The sequence below is a fragment of the Hydractinia symbiolongicarpus genome, chromosome 1 (assembly GCF_029227915.1).
Source record: "Hydractinia symbiolongicarpus strain clone_291-10 chromosome 1, HSymV2.1, whole genome shotgun sequence".
Classification (NCBI taxonomy): domain Eukaryota; kingdom Metazoa; phylum Cnidaria; class Hydrozoa; order Anthoathecata; family Hydractiniidae; genus Hydractinia; species Hydractinia symbiolongicarpus.
Genome location: NC_079875.1, coordinates 3,658,208 through 3,679,420, shown reverse-complemented (window position 1 = coordinate 3,679,420; position 21,213 = coordinate 3,658,208). Strand labels below are relative to the sequence as shown.

Genomic DNA, 21,213 nt, shown 5'->3' with positions numbered 1-21,213 from the left:
TCGTAGCCAATCTTGATTTAACTAATTTCAAGAAAGGACGTGTTTATCATATTCGGATTTATACACCGGGTAATTACAACGGTAATGAGTTCAACTTCTTAGCTTTATATTAATTACTGTTTCGTACAATTTAAAGTACGTGTAATTGCTCTCTTATCTGATTACGCTTGCATTTATTCAAAAACACTAATACTTGAGGAAACGACGACATATGTGTTTGTAAACAACAAACTTCAACAACGGGATAACATTTCAAGATGTATGCCTACCCATATTTTAAGGGTGATGACTCATTTTACATTTTGTGTTTAAAAACATTTTCATCAGCAACTGGAGATTCCAGTTTCTAGAGGTTTTCAAATCTTTGGAGTTTCTAAAACATTATGAGAAGTCAAAAGCTTACTAAAAAGGGTTGGATACTAGTTTCGTCCTTTTTGTTGTGCATGCATTACAACTTATTAAACTGTGTTTGTACACTCTAATAGCCCTAGAATTTAGTAAGTTGTAACTACAGACTTCAGTAAGTCGTAACTACAGACGTCAGTAAGTTGTAACTACAGACTTCAGTAAGTTGTAACTACAAACTTCAGTAAGTTGTAACTACAGACTTCAGTAAGTCGTAACTACAGACTTCAGTAAGTTGTTACTACAGACTTCAGTAGGTTGGAACTACAAACTTCAGTAAGTCGTAACTACAGACTTCAGTAAGTTGTAACTACAGACTTCAGTAAGTTGTAACTACAGACGTCAGTAAGTTGTAACTACAGACTTCAGTAAGTTGTAACTACAGACTTCAGTAAGTTGTAACTACAGACTTCAGTAAGTCGTAACTACAGACTTCAGTAGGTCGTAACTACAGACGTCAGTAAGTTGTAACTACAGACTTCAGTAAGTTGTAACTACAGACTTCAGTAAGTTGTAACTACAGACTTCAGTAAGTCGTAACTACAGACGTCAGTAAGTGGTAACTACAGACTTCAGTAAGTTGTAACTACAGACTTCAGTAAGTTGTAACTACAAACTTTAGTAAGTTGTAACTACAGACTTCAGTAAGTCGTAACTACAGACTTCAGTAAGTTGTAACTACAGACTTCAGTAAGTTGTAACTACAGACTTCAGTAAGTCGTAACTACAGACGTCAGTAAGTTGTAACTACAGACTTCAGTAAGTTGTAACTACAAACTTCAGTAAGTTGTAACTACAGACTTCAGTAAGTCGTAACTACAGACTTCAGTAAGTTGTAACTACAGACTTCAGTAGGTTGGAACTACAAACTTCAGTAAGTCGTAACTACAGACTTCAGTAAGTCGTAACTACAGACGTCAGTAAGTTGTAACTACAGACGTCAGTAAGTCGTAACTACAGACTGCAGTAATTTGGAACTACAGACTTCAGTAAGTCGTAACTACAGACTTCAGTAAGTCGTAACTACAGACTTAAGTCGTAACTACAGACTTCGTTAAGTCGTAACTACAGACTTCAGTAAGTCGTAACTACAGACGTCAGTAAGTCGTAACTACAGACGTCAGTAAGTCGTAACTACAGACTGCAGTAATTTGGAACTACAAACTTCAGTAAATCGTGAAATAAATACAGATTGTGGTGAGTCGTTATTACAAATTGCTGTAAATAAACTAAAAAATGATAAAAAGCCAAAAAAAGAAAAGAAGAAGAAACAGACAGAAACAAACTATCGGGAAACAAAAAACAAATAAACAAAAAAGCATATTGATAAATAAACAATGAAAATTTTAAAATTGAATAGCAGAACGATATACAATAAACTTATACTGGATATTTTTGTCAGCGATCATCTGCGTCATAAGGTCGTCTATTTCACTGTTATTATTATTATCACTGTTATTGTTATCACGTGTTAAAAACGTTGAAATGTAATTATGAATGCATGTCAATATTTCATCTTAGTTATGTTTTTGAAATTATAACATCAAGTTAATTACGTACAAGGAAAGAAAATAAATACTTGCTAATGAAATAAAAATCAATTTGATTCCCAAAATTTCGAACGGGTCCTCCAGAAAAATGCTTGAAAAAAAAAATCAGGAACAGAACTGATAAAACAATGACATGAAGAATGCATAAAATGAACCAGTAGTTACAGTGTGTCTGCTATATATACCAGATACAAGTAATAATTATTCTGTTTCAACTAAGGAGGATAGAAAACCTCTATGTTTAAAAGCAGGAAAAGAAGAAGGGGTGTTTCATGACTGACTATAAACAACTCAGGGAAAACAGATCCATTAAGTCCCCTCAAACTTTGATTCAGAAAAATGTATTCGTATCACTCACTTCGAACATAAATTTTCGTACCAAGTGTATAAGTTGCTTACCTATATTGCAGATTATAAGTTACCTATGGTGCTTATTATATGACCCACCCTTGTTCCCAAGGATATTTGTGCAGAATTCCTGGAAACAAGGGTGTTATGTGTTCCGCAATCCACTCGGCTTTCAAACATCTATTCATAGATTTTTTTTTTAATTTCTTTACATTTTTTATCTAATCTAAAACATTTCATAAAAAGGTTTAATATTCTACTTTTAAAACATTATTATTCTTAACAGAAAGAAAACTATCAAAAATAAAAACAACACCCTTAGATACGTATAAGTCCAAAGTGTACCGCGTCCTTTTTGTACAAAGAGAGCTTGTGATTTTAAACCTTATGTTAAAACGGAAGGCCGTTGACACAAATTATGGCGCAAAAAAAAGGTAAACGGAAGAAAACAAATGATTAGTTAAATAACATGTCAATAATCTTTCTGGACCACGAGCATGCTGTTTTTCCATTGGCAACATTTTATAAGCAACATGAGACTAAACTGCTAACTATGAAATATAAATCGTGCTATCAGTGACGTATTCATATAACGATATGAGATTAAGAGTGAGTAGATAGAGTAGAGTAGATAGTACACAAGCATCCAGTGAAGTACAGAAACTTAAGCAAAATTGAGTCTCACCCAAAATTTCGCTTATAAAAGAGCATTTATTTTGTCATGTTTTTAACATAGTAGATCTAAAATTTATTGAGAAAGTAGAACAGTTGCATTGACCCCGTCGAAATTTAAAATCTAGCCAAGATTTTAAAAAGATTAAAAATGTCTAAAAAATTAAGCCTATGAAAATGTAAAATATGCCAGTGTACTATAATAAGTGTAATACTGCTCAAAGTTGAAAATAGCGAGACGTTAACAATCTATTATAACTCCTTCAAATCTTCTTTAAATGAGCTTCACGTTGAATAAAAACACAGAAATAAAAAATGTTAAAAAATCGAAAATAGATATTTAAGAAATAAATCTATTATCTGTATTTGTGGAGAAAAAAAAAAGGAAAGTATATATATTCCAAAAAAATAAAAAATTATGGAGATATAATCAATTTAAAAATATAAAACACATATTCACAATTTCGTATAAGAGTTAGGGTTTGGACTATTGGTATTATGCATAATAAACGATAACATTTAACCACCACTTGCGTTGTTTTTATTCTTTCTTTCGATTCTTTACTTTCAACAAAGGCAGGAAGGTAGTTTAGTTGTTGTATTTTTGAAGTTCGAACAGCAAGGGGGTGAAGGGCGTAGTGTAGGTAATTAGAAAAGCGGGTTATGGAGGAGTGAATGAGGAAGAAAGCACAAAAAAAATTATTTTAGTTAATATTTTACGACTACTCTTGACTTTTTGGTACGGAACTTTTACCGTTTTAATAGATGAAAGTTTCTTATCTCACTACACTCCAATAATGTACAATAATGTACAATTTGTTTGTATGGAATATTATTTTTTATTATATTTTGGGACATTAATATTCCGCTTCAGTAGATAATTTTGCTGCAAAAATTAATTCAATTTTGAGCAAAAATAATAATAATTTATGTCTGCGACAAATTATGACCGTAAAAAGTAGTTAAAGAGAGGAGTGGGAAGGGTAAGGGCTGAAGAGAGGGAGACGTGGGAGAGATGGAGACTGGATTAAGGAAGAATGAGTGAGGAAAAAATTAGGTGAGGAGGAGAGAATGGGAGCAAGAGGCACATAATTAGGAGTGGGTGGAGGGTTGTGAGGAAAAAAAAGAGATAACATTAAATTGAAGAATTCAGTTTACTTCATTTTTTTAATGCTCAGAGTCTTTTAAAAACCAATTTTTAATATAAGCGAATACAGTATATAATAATAATACAGTACAATACAACAAAAGTATTTCAAAAATTTGTATACCTGTTGCCTTAACCTTATAGATTTGACACACTGATCAAGAAATTGTATTGGATCATGTATTTTTGACAAACGGTTACCCACATTTGCCCTAGTTACCTACACGGTGAAAAATGACTAACATCACCACCTTGTTTCCAAGTTATTTGGCCTCAATATTTTAAGTGAATTAATAAAGTCCTGTTTTTACTGTTGAATATCAGACTGGGAACGAGGTTGAAACTGTATGTAAAAGAATAAGGGTGTATCAGTTCAGGAAAAACAAACAAACTCAAGTAACTGCTGATTATTTTAATGATGAAGATACATAAAATTAATTAAACTACGCCCTGTTGTAAAATAAGTCTAGGGACGGGTTAATAAAACTCACTAGAATACCAAAGTTAACATGTAGACGAAATTTTTCCCAAAGTAACATGTTACTAAAGAAAAAATATATTAATATCAATATTTCGTTGAAATAAATAAATATAAATAAATAAAATATAAATAATCATTACAAAGATAAAAACCAATCATTTTTTAAAATATAGCTGACCACGCAAACAGCAACTTTTTGGACACCTCCCCTTCACTGTGCTTCTTGTCTCCTGATTTACACATCCATTGTTTAAAACTAGACTTTGACAGTTGATGTCTTTATCAAAAAAATTTGAACATCTTTCGCTTTCTGGACCTGAGCACCGACCGCAAGTACGAGGACAATCCGTTGAGAAATAACGACATTGGCTTGTCGGATTGAACGCGACGCCGATACATCGTACAATGTAGTCCCCACATGCTAAATGTCATCAGAAAGTTAAGTATATTAAAAAGTTAAATAAATAAAGGATAAAGAACTAAAAAATGCTAAAGTACCTTTTTGTGGTTTGGATGTTGTGGTTGACATCGTTGATGTTGATTTCGTTGATGTTGATGTCGTTGATGTTGACGGCGTTGATGTAGACGTCGTCGATGTAGACGTCGTTAAAGTAGACGTCGTTAAAGTAGACGTCGTTGATGTTGACGGTGTTGATGTAGACGTCGTTGATGTTGACGTCGTTGATGTTGATGGCGTTGATGTAGATGTCGTTGAAGTAGACGTCGTTGATGTTGATGGTGTTGATGTAGACGTCGTTGATGTTGACGTCGTTGATGTTGATGGCGTTGATGTAGATGTCGTTGAAGTAGACGTCGTTGATGTTGATGGTGTTGATGTAGACGTCGTTGATGTTGACGTTGTTGATGTTGACGGCGTTGGTGTAGAAGTCGTTGATGTTGTGGTTTTTGAATCCGCATTGCATTCGTAGAAAAGATTTAACTGTTTGATATCTGATGGAGATAAAATTGCTCCTCCCAAAAACAAGTTAGGATCTTTTTTCCAGACTATCGTCTTCAAAAATGCGCTTTTGGAGAAGTCGTAACTGTTAAAAAGTAAAGAAATTGTATGAAAGAAATGTTGCTGTGTCATATCTTGTGTGCAGCGTGTTTGTCGAAACTAATATTTAGAATTAAAAAGCAAAGAGAAAAGTTAAACACGTACGAAGAATAATGCATAATTGATTTCGGATCATACTCGGATCCCAAACTATTTGTTCTTCTCTTGATAACAAAGTTATGTTCAGCTCCTGAAAAAAAAAATAACAATAATAATAAAATATAAAAGTTGGAAATAAATAAGATATAAGATAAAAAAAACAAGTGTATCAATAGTGACTGTTCTGATTTAGTGGAGTAAAAAATATGTTTCTTGTGCACGATGTCATCAACTTTGAATGAAAAACAGACCCCTCGAAGTTTAATGTTTTTATAGAAAACATAAAAAATGTATTGTTATCAGTAAGTATTACGAACCGGGCGTAATATTTTCACGATTAATAGTAACATATTCATCTCGATCCGCCCTCTCGTGTTCGTGATACACGCCCAAAGTGTGGAGAAGTTCATGAATGATCGTTCTGCTTGATCTTACACAGTTGGGTGTCAACGATAATTGGTTGTGTTCGTTTGTTTTCATACCAATGTGTGAGTAACAACTAAAAAAGTAAACAAAGAGGCTGGAACCGAAGTTGTACATAATACTGTGTAGGGAAGTAAAATTACAGGGAAGGAATAAATTACAAAAGAATATATTCTGCTTCGACTACCAGTTTTAGTCACAAACTTGAAGAGTACAGACAAAAATATACAGACTATAAAAATTTAATTTCCAAGAGCCCCTTATATCCCCTTTTTCTTACATTACTTGCTATATATGGAGCTCTTTTGATTAAAAAAGACCACCGTTTTCAAAGCTAGCACTTACGCGGGAAATTGGTAGAACACTTTTAAGAAAGGAAGAGGTGGATTCGTCTGATGTTCTTTAAATTTGATGCAAGAAACGCTACTAATCGTTGCCATGGCTGCACGAATTTTATTCTTTTCGTCTGCGTCTATAAAAGGGTGAACACACCAGTGTTATTATTTCGAAATAACAATAGAGAATGGTACAAAAACCTTTCTAGTTTTATATTCTTCTCTTTTCGTACATTCATGACGTAAGCAACGGACAAGCGTTCATTTTATATATGTGAGGACTTCTACCAAAAAAATAGTGTCAGCCGTCTGTAGGAGGGTTGAAGAAACTAAAGTAATTTTTTTGGACAGTGTAAAATGTATTAATGGCATAACATCTATACTATTGGCAAAAAAGAGAAACAGGGTCGGGCGTCAGTAAGTTATGTAATATTTAGTGGCGTGAAACGTGTCCCCGTGAATGTTTGTTTTCAGTTTTCATACATCAAAAACAAAAATACGAAATAACTTTGACTTACTGTATTGGTCACTTAAAATATAGGGCACGGTTTTTTCAACCCATTTTGAAACAGAAGCTTCAGGTAAACCTCTTCGTCTTCTTGTTTTGTCAGAATTTGTGAATTCTGAGAGTTGTTCTGGCGAAAGTAATTCATCAGTATTGTAAATTTCAGGATGGTCTGGAGATAAATAAGTAAATAAATAAAAATTACACATTTTTTGTTTCCTAAGTTTACGCATGCGCGAGATACAAACTATCTATTCTGGTATCGAAAATCTAAAATGCTATTTATTTTGGATCACAATAACACGACAAATCGAACTTTAGTCTCAATTTTAACACCAAAAATAAACTGAATGGTTAAAGACGTTGGTTTTTGTTGCTGTCGTTATCCATCCGTCAAATCCATCTAATTTCTCTTAAAAATTTGGCATACGAAAAATATAAGCATATCACAGCACAGTAACATTGATGGCTGCAGAAGTAATTGACATAACAACACATTTAAAACAAAAAAGAAGCAAATATAAAATATACCTTTTAAAATTTCTCGGTTCTCGTCGACAATATCACTCATGGCGGATCTACATGACACTGATGTACCAGTGATAGCGACTACAAATAAAAAAATATAAAAATAATAAAATGGGGAAAAAACCAACAACAACAAGTTAAAAATAACGGCACCGACGATGACGCCAACGCCGCCGACAACAACGAGTATTACCACTAAGCAACAGTAAGTTAAAACAAAACATCTTCGTGTTTATCTTTTCTTCTTGTGTTTATTTTTGTTTTAGTGTTGCATGAGGCAGATTGAACAGCTTATATACTTTTGCAAAAGAAAGAGTGAATGTGGGAGGCTTCCTGGTATTAAGTAAGTGACCGGGAGTTTAAAAGTTCAAATGTGACGTAGAATGCGGAACAATGATTCCTTATCAACATTAAAGCGGAAATCACCTAAGTACCTAAGCGTTTGTCCTCAAATTGACAAAATATTATCTAATGGTTTGGAGAAACCTCGTCCCCGGGGATTTCTGTCTCTCTCCAGGCGCTACGATTTTTGACAGAGTGACAAAAATGTTCGTGTCAATGTCAGTTATCTAAACAAGGTCCTGGAGTTGGGTTTAGAAGTATATCTACAATTATTTTTTTCAAAACGTTGCCGTTGTGACTATCTAAAAAGATGGCTGACATTTTAAATACACGGTTTGCACTGGAAAAAATAAATAACAAGGGCGAATAAAATGACCAAGACATATATGTCAATGCAAAGGCCTGGGATAGAAGTTAATGAATAGAAAACTGAAAATCCTGAATCTCCTTGAAACTATATTGGTAGATTTAAAAGGTTGTTAGGTAAGCGTTGGCTCGTATTAACACGGGGGTACGCTTCATCCTGCGTGGTAAATACAACGTCAGGATATTACAAAAATTTCAAAGGAGTTACATCCGACAAACCAATTACATATGTGGTTTTGGATTTGACCTTTTTGTATTAAAACAGAAAATGATTAATTATATTTTTTGTTATCTTCGATGTGATTACTTTCTTCACACAATAAAAAGAAAGGATAAAAAGAAATTACAGACGAAGTTTAAAAATAATATGTGAACATACATATCGATAAATGTCTCAGCATGCTGATCTTAGCAGCAGGAATCCCGCAATAAAGCAATAGATATAGTCACGTGATTTGAGGCATAGCAAATGGCAGCGTATGGTAACCAAACACGTGACAGAATAGTAAGAAAAATCACATAGGTTATTCAATAAGCAATCAAACAGAAAAAAACAATCTCATACAACTGTGTATGGAATATATTTATGATGAACGTTTAAACGTGGTTTTAAAAAAAAATTCCAGTTGAAAAGTATGTTGTGAGGTAGGTATATGATGAGGTAGGTACATGATGAGGTAGGTACATGATGAGGTAGGTACATGATGAGGTAGTTACATGATGAGGTAGGTACATGATGAGATAGGTAGATGATGAGGTAGGTAGATGATGAGGTAGGTAGATGATGAGGTAGGTACATGATGAGGTAGTTACATGATGAGGTAGGTACATGATGAGATAGGTAGATGATGAGGTAGGTAGATGATGAGGTAGGTAGATGATGAGGTAGGTACATGATGAGGTAGGTAGATGATGAGGTAGGTACATGATGAGGTAGGTACATGATGAGGTAGAGGTAGATGATGAGGTAGGTAACCAACTATTTACGCATGTTTAACACCTGGTAAGTTATACCTTACATTTCGTGTGTCTCGCTAATATTTTGCGCAGAAACAGAAAAACGGCTGTTATTGTAGATATTTTAATAGAGTTTTTATTTTCCTTGTAAATAGACCTAGCTTTTTTACATAATGACGGGATTAAAGAAATTTTTTTGCTTAAAACCAACCAATGCTTTTAGGTAATTTTCAAAGAATGGTAGAAATTCCTGCTTTTTATTGAAATACATAAAGATAACATGATGAAGAAAATTAAAATTCTAAAATTAACGATATTTTTGGCGCGAATGCGAAAATTAGTACAAATAGTATAATATCCAGTTTATCTGCAGTATTATTATTGAAACCGTTACGAAAGTCGTTTACAATCCGCTACAAAGTAGTTTTCAACAATGTAGGTCACTCCACAATGTTGGATAGGAAAATGGTACTATTATGTTTGTTTTCATTATCCTTCTTTTTATGTCATCAATATATTATAAGTCTTGCATATCACATGTACTAGTCTTTTTACAAGCGTAGAAGGTCAGTTAGAAACTCTCTGAGATTTCGTTGGTTTTACTTTCACTTGCTTGCTTGACTCAGTTACTGACCAACTAGCCTGATATTATTGTGGTAAGCAGTGGTTCATTGCTCGAAAAACTATTTCAACATACTTCAGTTTACAAAGTCATGCTACGAAAAAGATATAAAATTAGTCAACACTTTGTAGCAGTTTTAGGACAACATCTATCTCATCCCTGGACCTGGACCGACTTGTATATGAGGATTAAGATTGCTAAAAGCTATTTAAAGCAAGAACAAGAACGATTAATCGAATGCAAAATTAACTTATTACTTATCAATCGTCGACATGATAGTTTTTAGCGAATTTCTGCACCCTTTTTTACATCAATGTCAATGCAAGAAGATAATTTTAAAAATCATTTACTTGCTCAGCGCGTAGTTGATGTCAGTGTTTCGCCAGAAAATGATCTTATTCTAAGAAAACAAGAGTTTATTTTCAGTATGCTGCATTGATCATTGGTATTTGTGTGTGCCACAGTGGTACCCCTAATAATTTTAGGTGCACTGCCATACTTTTACTATCTTGAGCTTCTAATATTTGTTATATATTCAAATTTATATTTACACATGTGTAAAATGCTACAGAACTGATTTAAATTTTGGAAATTGAAAGATTCCTTTACAAATGCTCACAATATTGACATAGTGAATGTTCCATGGCTTCAAACATATTTGCATGCTAAAAAAAACTTTTGAACTTAGAAGTTATGTCATGATTACTGGTGTGTGGTGGACGTTTTCACCAATTTTTTGCCACTTCAAACAATTTCTACTCCATACGCGTTGCCACTACCATGCCTTCTTGATTGCTACGTTTTGAAACGTTGAGTAGATAGAAACATAATTACTTCTCCTTACTTTTTGAGAACGTGTTGATAGAATGTACAATACAGGAAGTATTTATATTTTAAAAGAAACAGAATAACAAAATACAGTAACTAGAAAGATTCGAAACTGCGAGTAACATGAAACTGTTGCCATAGCGAGCTTGCGTTTCCTTGCTGGCGAGTTTGATTCTTCAAAAAGGGATGTCGTTGATGCGGTAGCCGAGTACTTCCTAGGTATTAGTTACCATATAATACGATGATATGACATGTAGCAAGGTAATAAAATAACTTTGAAAAAGGTTCATGAAATGTTAATGCTGATCAGTCATTGTAAGACTCAAAACTTTTTGAAAATATATTTTCCTGCAGAGAAAGAACATGGGTTTTCTTCTCTTTCAGAGGGACGAGGAGTTCTACAACTTGGCTAAGTTTCAACCTACTACATAATGCAAAAGTCCACGGAAGGTGGTTGTATTGGGAACGTCTAAGCATACCTGAAACATTCTTAATAATAGAGTAATGATTTATTAAAAACAACAACAAGAAAATATATGGATCCAATTTTTTTGATATTAACTTGCCATATAGAAAAAGTCCGGTAAAGAAGTTAATGGTAAAAAATTGTTAGTTTTAAATTCGTAGAAGTCATTTTGTTATCTTTTGTGTTTTGAGAATATTTTTTACTGCTTCAAAAATTTATCCCCCACCATTTTTTGTGCATAAATATTTCAGTTTTTCAGTTAGTTAATCTAGACATCCATCACATTCAAAAGAGTTCATATACAAATCATTAGATTTTAAGAAGATTTTCTTTTATCTCATGTCATTGAAAATAAAAAGAGATCTTCTTAGACGGATAAAGCATTTCAAAACATTTCTACAGCGGAACCTGACACGAGAAAGTTATTGGAAGTCATAATTTACAATTTGTTTTAGATACTCATTAAGTTATGAATATATTGTATGGTGTGACTCACGTTTACTGGACAAGAAAGTGTTTTAATGTCATTCAGCTGTAACGTTTGACCTTTCAGCAATTCCTATGTAAATTACGTATCTAAAATTGTGATTGTACGCGTGCAATAGGTAAAATTGTCAATTAAAGATAACCTATTGTTTTAAAACAAAAAATAGCATGATTAATTGATGGAAGACGCACCCCATAACGGTCAGTTTAGTTTGTACTAAACGAATACTTAATTCTGACTATACAACCCAACAAAAGCAGATATTTCGTAAAGTGCACACGCTTTTTATAATGAATCTTATTGCGAGTTTAGCAACTTCGTCCATAAAGTAAATAATGCATTGCAATAAACGTTTGGGTAATTGACGCCTTAATTATTTGCTGTACCAGACTTGAATACCGTAATGCTTCAAATAAACGCCCGAGGCGTTCATTAAATTTTTGACATTTTCGGGGGGCGTCTATTCGAGGAGGGCGTTTAAAAGAGGGGCCGTTTATTTCCAGATTTCCAACCTCAAACAGATTTAGGAAAAAGGTAAGTAAGTATACTTTTACAATTGCTTCAAATAAACGCCCCTTATGAAGGAGGGACGTCTATTCGAGGGGGGGGGGCTTTATTCATAAAATGACTGAAAAAGAGGGACGTCTATTCGAGGGGGCGTTTAATAGAAGGGGCGCCTTTATTCGAAACATTACGGCACTTCTCTATAATAAAAGCTGAATTTTGTATGTCTGTCCGCGAAAAAAACGACGTGCAACGGGCGCACGAAAAAGCGTGTAAATTTAAGACAAGAACCACTTGGATATTTCCACTGGTTAACGGCTAGTCGCCATGCTTGTTCGAGCACCGAAGTGTTGTTTCTGAATGTACGAAATATTTACAAACAAAACAGAGTATGCGATATATTTCTGCCGATTTAAGCGTGATACCCTCTCCCTGAGGTAGTTTGGCAGAACTCCAAATCTTGTATTCAAACTCCGCCTGTATGTCGTTAGAGAAACTGCTACTAGCCTACATTCCACTACTAAGCTTAGCTCGACCTTAGGACATCCTTAAAGAATTAAATTCCACGTCAACAAGGTACGATACACGTGGGATCAAAGAGAAAGTATTAAATGAGGTTAAATTGTAATGTTTCTTGACACTTCGGGTTTGGATCAATTCCCATGACACAAATCACATGTCTCAAATTAATAGAAATTGCTCAATATATCCTCTACAAATTCCGATTAGCAGCTTGTCAGTTACATCCGAAGAAATTGCATTCACATATAAACAGATGGTAAAAAGAGGTTAGAAATTTATTCAACAATCAACTGGAAAGTGTTTAAAATCTTATTAAAAATATGAAGTTGTTACAATTAGCGTTCTGTTTCTCTTGTATGTGTAGTAAGTTACTTAGCCATAGTACAGCTTATTAAGGAGAAACATTTCAATGTATGCCTCACTTTTCTTTATTATCTAATGTATTGTATTTGGATGAGAAGGATTATCATCTTTACTTACTCGAACATGTATGGCTAGTCAGTCATCATATCTAAGATTGTCAATTCAATTGTACCGTTTCTTTGGAGGCTTTCATTTCTATTTTTTTTTCTATTTTATATTCTTTTTCTTCTCTTTTATTTTTTCTACAAATATTTCTTTACCTTATTTGGTTATTTGCAGGTATTAGCTATTCTGTCAGTGAATCTGCAATGGAGGATATTGAGAAAGCCAACGAAGGTAAGTTATTCTTAGCTAGTCCAGCAAGGGTTCGTCCGTCCTTCATTTACTTTTTAATTACACGCTATTTCGTTTTCCCGTTGCACGACACTTTTCTTGCGGAAAGACCAACAAAATGCAGCTATAAAAGCAGTTCAATTTTTTTAGGTGGGATTTATGATCAAGTCGACATGAGACTGACAGAAGAACAACGTGCAAGTTTTCACTTTAGTAAAAGTAACAAACGAAACAAAAGGGCCATCTATGATTTAGTACACAGAAAAAGATGGCCTAAAGCTGCTGTTCCTTTTACTATTAGCTCCAATTTAGGTAAGGATTGAAATTGACGTGAGTCGATCTGTTCTTAAAAGTTTTCCTTACTATTTCTTTTCTTACTATTTTACTCCTGCTTCAGAGGATTTGGAAAAGACAAAAATATATGAAGCTATCAGAAAAATTGAAAGCGTCTCTTGTGTTCGATTCAAGGAATACCCGGTGGGTTCTGCTCCAAATGATCATGTAACCATCTACAAAGGGCCTACGTAAGTTTTAAGTTACTTGAGATAGTGTTGAAACGGTTAGCAGTGAAGACCGCGCAACTAAACGACCTCCATTAAACCAATTTGAAGTTTCAGCAAAAAATACAATTGAATTTACAACAAAGCTTGCTATTGTAGTAAGAAAATACACAAATAAATATTAGTGTCAATAGTTTTGAATTGAAAATCACTAAAGAGAGATAAGTATTTATCAAAGTACAATGTTATCAACCATTTTCTTGTTTTGTTATTCAGTTGCTGGTCATATATTGGTCGAACAGGAGGACATCAAGATTTGTCACTAAATTTAGGACGTATCCAGGTATATATTATCATTCACGAGCTTTTGCATGCTCTTGGCTTCTTTCATGAACAATCAAGACAAGATAGAGATCAGTATGTGAAAGTTAACAGACAAAATATTCAAGAAGGTAATTCGTTTGGAATGGGAAAAAAATGTTCATTAAAACTTATCCTGCACCAACAATTATTTCACTGCGATCACTAATGTTTTCACTTCTTAAATAGCCTACATTTTTTATATTTTAATTGCATTTGAAGGCTCCACTTGTTAGAATGTTTGGTTGTTACTGGTTTATATTGAAAAAAACCCATTTAATTAAACATGAACACTTAACTTGATGAAAAGCTAATAATTTTTTAATAAACTTTTGTCAATAATCCTGATAGATGCGAAATGATGTCGCAGCAAGTGTGTAAACCGGCATGACGCCTATTGCGTGATCACCCAATTTGAGATATCAAAATAGAGGCTTATATAAAAGAGAATTCGATTTCCTAGCCGACAGTTACCCACTTTGCCAACGTCGCTAAACATCGCGCTCAATGACGAAAGATTTATTCTTTTTAGGATATGAATCAAATTTTGATATTTCTGGAGAATCAAACAAAGATGGATATGGAGTTAAATATGATTCACAATCTATCATGCACTATGGAAAGTATGTTTAGTAAAGATAAGTTTGTCTGTCATTTTAGAAAAAGAAAATGAAAATAAGAAAATCGTTTTTTTATTTTTTGTAATTGAATAACCATTTCTGAACGAAAGTTTTGCCAAGTTTACCATTGTGTGCAACTAACAAGATAATAACTTATATATATGTGTGCGGTGTTTTAGGATCATATGCATACCATATATATTTCACTAGTTATTTTATAACTGTGATCAATGTGCGCTTGTTGTTCTTTTGATTATAGCTACCAGTTTGCAAAATCTACGTCTGAACCAACTATCGTGCTAAAAACCAACCCAAATCAACCTTTAGGCGGAAGAAAACTAACCCCATCGGATATTTTACAGCTTAATCTATACTACGAATGCGAGGGTATAGCGAAGAGCACCCCAACAACAACAACTCGGCCAACTACTAGCACAACGACAACTACACGACCAACAACTACCACTACGACAACTAAGCGACTAACAACTACTGCAACGACAACTGCACGACCAACAACTACCACAACGACAACTACACGACCAACAACTACTACAACGACAACTACACTACCAACAACTACCACAACGACAACTACACGTCCAAAAACTACCACAACGACAACTACACGATCAACAAATACCACAACGACAACTAAACGACCAAAAACAACAACAACGGCAAGTTGCCCTATAACTACCACAACAACAACACGTCAAAAAACTGCGACAAGGGCTGCAACTAAGAAGATCACAGGCACAATTTTCACCGCACAACCTTCGACGTTTGGCAATAAGAAAACACCAATAGCCAGGAGTACACTAAAACCAGTAATCCGATCTACAAAAGGTAAGCACAAATCTTTTATTCAAACGTATATTTCCTTGTTTGGATGTAAACGTATATACTATCTGTATGTTATTATGGAAAATATGATAATATGTGCATTTAAATTTTTTTTGTTTGTATTCAGTTTGTGGAGATGAAACCTACCTTTGTTCAAGAGCTCTTGTAAATCGAATGATCTGTACATTTCCAAAGTTTTGCAGACGGTCATGTGGATTATGTTCAGGTCCAAGCGAAAATATGTGTGATCTTCTCGTCGACGCAATAAATGTTGGTTGTGAAAGCAGCACCAGAAAGGAACACTGCGTATCGAAGGATAAGAGAGAAAGAAGAAGGATGAAGCAAGAATGTCCAAAAACATGCTGCATGCGTGGACAGTTTTACGAATAAAAAAATAATGCATTTCTAAAATATTTTTTGTTGTATTGACTAGATATATATTAAATATATAAAATTTTATAACTAAGAATATACTAATTAATAGAATATTAAAGTAGAATATTGTAATCGAACCTAAGCTTTAAGTGAAGGAATAAGTATCATGAATTCTCGTCTTTGTTGTCTTAATATAGTATACTTAATATATAGAGTTGATTTTTACGAAGTATAGGAAAGTCTGCATATCAGTTAATTGTAAAAGTATGGTGGCGTTTTTTTTGCGCAATGGTCTCATTAGCTAACAGTTTTCTTAAACGTTGATAGACAAAAATATTTATGCGGTATAGACACTATAATTACATATTCAGTTGTTGGGTCTTGGAAGTAATAATATTTATTTATTTATTTATTTATTCATTTTTGAGCAGGTAGTCTTAAAAATTGGCTAGTTAACGCATTTTTTAGTGCTTAGCAAGTATTTTAAGCGAAAAATCAATATCAATTTTGGAAGTAAGAAAATGAACATTGTATATCCAAAAATTAGAACTAAATATAGAGGAAGCCCAAAAAATGAATGTGAATTTAACCCCAGACATTACGTGTTGTGCAAAATGGTAGCTCAGGATGTCATTGCATTCTCTGTCATGACACACTGTCGGAAGATTCTAGCAGTCTTTAATATAAAAAACCTTGTTATAGCAAAAACAATCTAAGAATTAATATCTTTTAGTTTTGTCATATTATTTTAACTTTTCCTCTTCATAGACATTACATGATATAAATTTGTGTTTGGTTTGCTTTTGGGAAGAATATTAGCTTCAAAGAGTATCCACTGTATATCTTATTCCCTCGGATATAATAGATGAGGCATTGGCATCCGGGTATGTGCCTATGGCCCTTTATCCGGGCGCCTGCTTTTGAAAAAAATGAAATGTGAACTGTATTATATGAAACACCTTTCCTTATTTTTCAAATTAATTTTACATACATTTATAACATAAAAATAACTTTATTTAAGTATATGATAAATACTATTTTTTCTCTTGTTCGTTTTCAAACAACTATCCATTGATATTTTTCATATTACCAATATATTGACGTAATAACAAGTATATTAAAGTTTATACGTCTTTCAACCAAAAAGTTTTATAATTGTCAAAGCTTATGTAAATGGATTTGCCTTGTCGGGGCGTTGTATGTTTGCGTTTGTGTATTCCTAAAAGAAATATTAATGTTGTTGCAGGTAACTTTTTGTTTACTATGTGTCTCTTTTCATATTTAAGTTAGGTAACTAGGAAACCTAATATGGACGGTATGGTAGTTAAAATCAGATTGGTGAATATAACACTTGGCTGAACTATATGATTCGGCTGTTGACGATGTATTTTTGGTGTTTTCATGCATAAATTCATTTTAAGGTTTATAACCAATAAATTTTAACTATCCTTGTTCAACGGTGATTGGACGAAATATATATGTTGCAGGTTTCCAATTGGTTAACGTACACTTAGGACAAAATATTCGTTGGATATCCCTGCAAAAATGCCATTGGCTTTTAAAGCTGCACAGAAGTTGGCACAAAAACAAACCTGTAGACTGAGTTTTGATGAAGAAAAACTAATATTTTTTTTTACCTTAATGCATTTTTATGTGCATATACAGACAAAACACAGGGAGAAAAAATATATTTTATGGATTAATATACAGACTGAGACAAGTTTCGATAACACATTTTTCATCAAATTTTAGATACTTCTGATAAAATGTCTGAAGTGTAGGTTTACCGGGACAATCAGAGAGTTTAAAAGAGGAAGAAAGACGGTTAAACGAAAATAAAAAAACTTAGTTTGTTGTGTAACAGATTCAATTTCACGTTCCAGGAATTTTTTAAGTTTTAGTGTAGCGTAATTACTTAGAGTATTATAATTTTTATGACAATATAAACATGCAAAGGAAAACCTTTGACAATTTCTTGCCAATCGGATGGTTGTTAATATCAAATATGCAGCTAAGAAGTTATCAAGATTATTTGACAACTTTTTCTATGCTGACTCTATTTACTCTATGAAATAAAGGGATAAAAATTTATCATGAGAAAAAAGAAGAAAAGAATCCAGGATACTTATTTATTCATTTAGGGCGATTACAATATTCTACTTTTATATATTACTAATTATAGTAAATAATTTTACGATTTAAAATATGTCTACAGACTACTGCAATAATTTAAGAAATGCAGTATTTTTTCATTCGTAAAACTGTCCACGCATGCAGCATGTTTTTGAACACTCTTGCTTCATCCTTCTTCTTTCTGTCTTATCATTCGAGACACAGTGTTCTTTTCTCATGCTGCTTTCACAACCAACATTTATTGCATCAACGAGTAGATCACACATGTTCTCTTTTGGACCTGAACATAATCCACACGACCGTCTGCAAAACTGTCCAAAGGCGCAGATAGCTCGGTTTACAAATGCTTTTGAACATAGGTAGGTTTCATCTCCACATACTAAATAAACAGGTGAGAAGTGGCAAGTGTACGAGATCACACATATTGAAATGTGGTATATAAATTCACAGTTTTTTTTTTTTGGATTAGTTTCGGCTAATGTTTAATATTTGACTAAATTTTTTTTTACCTTTTGAAGGTTTTGTTGTTGGTTTCATCGTGTTTCTGGTCATCGTCGCCTTAGTTGGCGTCGCTTCGGTTGTTGTTGGCTGTACCGTCTTGGTTTTAAGTGTTGTTGATGTAATAGTTGTTGGACGTGTAGTTGTCGTTATGGTTGTCGTTTCCGTAGTCGTTGGACTAGTTATCGCTTTAGTTGTCATTACTAGGCGTGTTGTTGTTGCTTTGATTGTTGTTGTTGGACGAGTAGTCGTTGTTGTGGTCGTTGTTGGACGTGTAGCAGTTGTAGTGGTAGTCGTTGGACGTGTAGTTGTCGTCGTGGTAGTCGTTGGACGTGTTGTTGTCGTCGTGGTAGTCGTTGTCGTTGTTGTTGTCGTTGTTGGACGTAAAGTAGTTGTTGTGGTAGTCTTTGGAGGTGTTATTGTCTTTGTGGTAGTCGTTGTAGTGATTAAGCGCTTTGTTTTCGTATAACCTTTACATTCGTAATATAGATTCAACTGAAGAATATCTGATGCAGTCATTTTTTTTCCTCCTAACTGCCGGTTTGGATTGGATTTCCACTCAATAGTTGGTAAACTCCATCGATTTTTTGAGAAAGTGAATCTAAAATATGCATACACATGCTGAATACGTCTTCAGTTTATCAAACTCTTGTAAAAACTTGACTGCCACTTCCTTAGAGTTATTTTGAAGGAGCATTCTCAGGGTGTGACAATAAACTAATACCTACCTTCCATAGTGCATGATGGATTCAGGATCGTACTTAACACCCAATCCGTCTTTGTAAGAATATTCAGAGATGTCAAAGTTACTTTCATATCCTTTAAATAAAAACAACAATAAATGCTGAAAAACACTGTGGTATAAGGATATAATACAATATTTAGTGAATGTATCTAAAGTACCTGGTCTAATATTTTCCTGCTTGATGGTGACGTATTGATCTCTATCTGGTCTTGATTGTTCATGAAAAAAGCCAAGGGCATGCAAAAGCTCGTGAATGGCAGTATCTGCATGAACACATCCAAAACCCAACGACAATTCTTGACGTCCCAAATTAGTTCGGCCAATGTATGACCAGCAACTACAATAGTGCAATGCTATCAGAACATTGTACGTTTTTAAAGTAACTTATTAAAAATTCAGAAATTTAATTTTTACACATACCCCGTCCCTTTATTGATATATACATGATTGAATGGAGCAAGAACTGCAGTGTATTCTTTAAATCGAACACAAGATACATTTTCGATCGTCCTCATGGCTTCGTTTATTGTTGCCTTTTCCGCCTCACCTAAGAAACAATAATGCAACAGTATGAGGATGAAAAATGAAATCTTAGAAAAGTACGAGATGAGTTAGATACATTACTTACTGAACTTGGAACCAAAGGTAACGGGAACTACAGCTTCAGGCCATCTAACGTTGTATAATTTATCATATAATGATCTTTTGTTTCGACTTTTGCTGTTCATAGATTTGAAGGTTGCGCGTTGTTCCTCTGTTAATTTCATGTCAACTTGGTCATAATGTTCACCTAGAAAGACAATTAGTTGCATTATTAATGAGTCGTCAAAGCCCTACACTGCAAAAACATGAACTCATCTCGGAGTATTTCACATTCTTTACATTACTTTGTCTTTCAAAATTATGTACCTTGGTTGGCAATTTCAATTTCATCCATTGCAGCTTCATATTCAGTAGAGCCATAAATACCTGTATATAAAACAAAATGATAAATAAAAAGAAACAAGTAACAATTTGTATATGCATAAAAAACTAAAGGGAAAAGAGGACTCGCTCTTATACCTCTGTTTAAATTATTTGAACAAAATCAAGAAGCTACTAAAAGCTTAATCTGAATGGAAGTTTTAGCCTTCAACTCAATTCTACGTAACTAGAAATTATATTTGTTTATATAGTAGATTAAACTTACCAGAAACAAATGCGATACAGAGTACTAACTGTATACACCTCATTTTTTCTCAGTTGGATATTTGTTTTTATGTTAAGTGTGTTTGGTTTTAAGTTGCTTGTTAAATGATTAGAATCCTGTTCCTACAATCTATTTATACGTGAATCTGATTTATTCAGATGTAATTGAGATGATGCTGACCGGATTTTGTAAAGGATATGGTTGGTGTGATTTTTATTAATTACTGTTATATTGCTACTGTAAATCATCCTTAATTATTTTTGCGTACTTCATTAATCTGCTAGCACGCGATTTACACGGAATTGTTCCGGTGTTTAAGTGATAAACGCTCACTTCAAGCTGAACCAAATTTTTTACATGCATCACACTTGTAGGTGTGGTAATTAAAATCATGTTATAATATCCTGGCAAACACAGCTGAGTAATGTGACGTGAGCTAGTAACTCTTATGTTAATAATATCTTGATTTCACCATAAACTAGATTGTCCTTCTTTTCTATAAAGCACGATTTGCCATTTGTTAAATGATTTTTAATGTCATCAAAATGTTAGCAAATATAAAAAAAATCTGTTAATTCTTTTTATATTTTATTTAAATCAACGTTTT

The 21,213-nt window shown here is 33.5% G+C and overlaps 5 protein-coding genes across 5 annotated transcripts; 1 reads left to right on the top strand and 4 right to left on the bottom strand.

Annotated features, from left to right (window-relative positions):
• Window positions 1-2,872: 2,872 nt before the first annotated feature.
• On the bottom strand, window positions 2,873-6,191 carry LOC130630740 (uncharacterized). The gene has a single exon (XM_057444341.1). The coding sequence runs from the start codon at window positions 5,691-5,693 to the stop codon at window positions 5,052-5,054; it is 642 nt and encodes a 213-aa protein (XP_057300324.1). The 5' UTR covers window positions 5,694-6,191; the 3' UTR covers window positions 2,873-5,051.
• Window positions 5,734-8,659, bottom strand: LOC130638569 (zinc metalloproteinase nas-12-like). Its single transcript, XM_057447050.1, has 7 exons — window positions 8,638-8,659; window positions 7,704-7,745; window positions 7,554-7,631; window positions 7,036-7,194; window positions 6,528-6,654; window positions 6,108-6,258; window positions 5,734-5,850 (listed from the first exon to the last, which is right to left on the bottom strand). The coding sequence occupies exons 1-7, from the start codon at window positions 8,657-8,659 to the stop codon at window positions 5,734-5,736; spliced, it is 696 nt and encodes a 231-aa protein (XP_057303033.1).
• A 5,477-nt stretch (window positions 8,660-14,136) lies between these two features.
• On the top strand, window positions 14,137-16,757 carry LOC130637016 (salivary glue protein Sgs-3-like). Its single transcript, XM_057446934.1, has 3 exons — window positions 14,137-15,669; window positions 15,794-16,036; window positions 16,510-16,757. The coding sequence occupies exons 1-3, from the start codon at window positions 15,051-15,053 to the stop codon at window positions 16,755-16,757; spliced, it is 1,110 nt and encodes a 369-aa protein (XP_057302917.1). The 5' UTR covers window positions 14,137-15,050.
• Window positions 16,758-18,290: 1,533 nt separating this feature from the next.
• Window positions 18,291-19,369, bottom strand: LOC130636131 (salivary glue protein Sgs-3-like). The gene is made up of 3 exons (XM_057446140.1): window positions 19,320-19,369; window positions 18,684-19,273; window positions 18,291-18,553 (listed from the first exon to the last, which is right to left on the bottom strand). Exons 1-3 carry the CDS (start codon window positions 19,367-19,369, stop codon window positions 18,291-18,293), a joined length of 903 nt encoding a protein of 300 aa, XP_057302123.1.
• On the bottom strand, window positions 18,980-20,649 carry LOC130635244 (zinc metalloproteinase nas-13-like). Its single transcript, XM_057444964.1, has 5 exons — window positions 20,607-20,649; window positions 20,327-20,386; window positions 20,046-20,207; window positions 19,908-19,964; window positions 18,980-19,800 (listed from the first exon to the last, which is right to left on the bottom strand). The coding sequence occupies exons 1-5, from the start codon at window positions 20,647-20,649 to the stop codon at window positions 19,397-19,399; spliced, it is 726 nt and encodes a 241-aa protein (XP_057300947.1). The 3' UTR covers window positions 18,980-19,396.
• Window positions 20,650-21,213: the final 564 nt, after the last annotated feature.

Bases quoted from the DNA above. Each gene is read 5' to 3' on its own strand.
- LOC130630740 (XM_057444341.1), bottom strand. From the start codon at position 5,693: ATGACACAGCAACATTTCTTTCATACAATTTCTTTACTTTTTAACAGT.
- LOC130636131 (XM_057446140.1), bottom strand. From the start codon at position 19,369: ATGCTCCTTCAAAATAACTCTAAGGAAGTGGCAGTCAAGTTTTTACAA. The intron at 19,274-19,319 runs GTTTGATAAACT...TGCATATTTTAG, and splicing joins GCAGTCAAGTTTTTACAAGA to ATTCACTTTCTCAAAAAATC. The intron at 18,554-18,683 runs GTAAAAAAAAAT...CTGTTTATTTAG, and splicing joins AACAACAAAACCTTCAAAAG to TATGTGGAGATGAAACCTAC.
- LOC130637016 (XM_057446934.1), top strand. From the start codon at position 15,051: ATGTGCGCTTGTTGTTCTTTTGATTATAGCTACCAGTTTGCAAAATCT. The intron at 15,670-15,793 runs GTAAGCACAAAT...GTTTGTATTCAG, and splicing joins AGTAATCCGATCTACAAAAG to TTTGTGGAGATGAAACCTAC. The intron at 16,037-16,509 runs GTGGACAGTTTT...CGCATTTTTTAG, and splicing joins TCCAAAAACATGCTGCATGC to TGCTTAGCAAGTATTTTAAG.
- LOC130638569 (XM_057447050.1), bottom strand. From the start codon at position 8,659: ATGCTGAGACATTTATCGATAT. The intron at 7,195-7,553 runs GTATATTTTATA...ATTTATCTCCAG, and splicing joins GAACCGAGAAATTTTAAAAG to ACCATCCTGAAATTTACAAT. The intron at 6,655-7,035 runs GTAAGTCAAAGT...ACCCTTTTATAG, and splicing joins TATTTTAAGTGACCAATACA to ACGCAGACGAAAAGAATAAA.
- LOC130635244 (XM_057444964.1), bottom strand. From the start codon at position 20,649: ATGAGGTGTATACAGTTAGTACTCTGTATCGCATTTGTTTCTG. The intron at 20,208-20,326 runs GTACATAATTTT...TTGTCTTTCTAG, and splicing joins AATTGAAATTGCCAACCAAG to GTGAACATTATGACCAAGTT. The intron at 19,965-20,045 runs GTAAGTAATGTA...ATTGTTTCTTAG, and splicing joins TACCTTTGGTTCCAAGTTCA to GTGAGGCGGAAAAGGCAACA.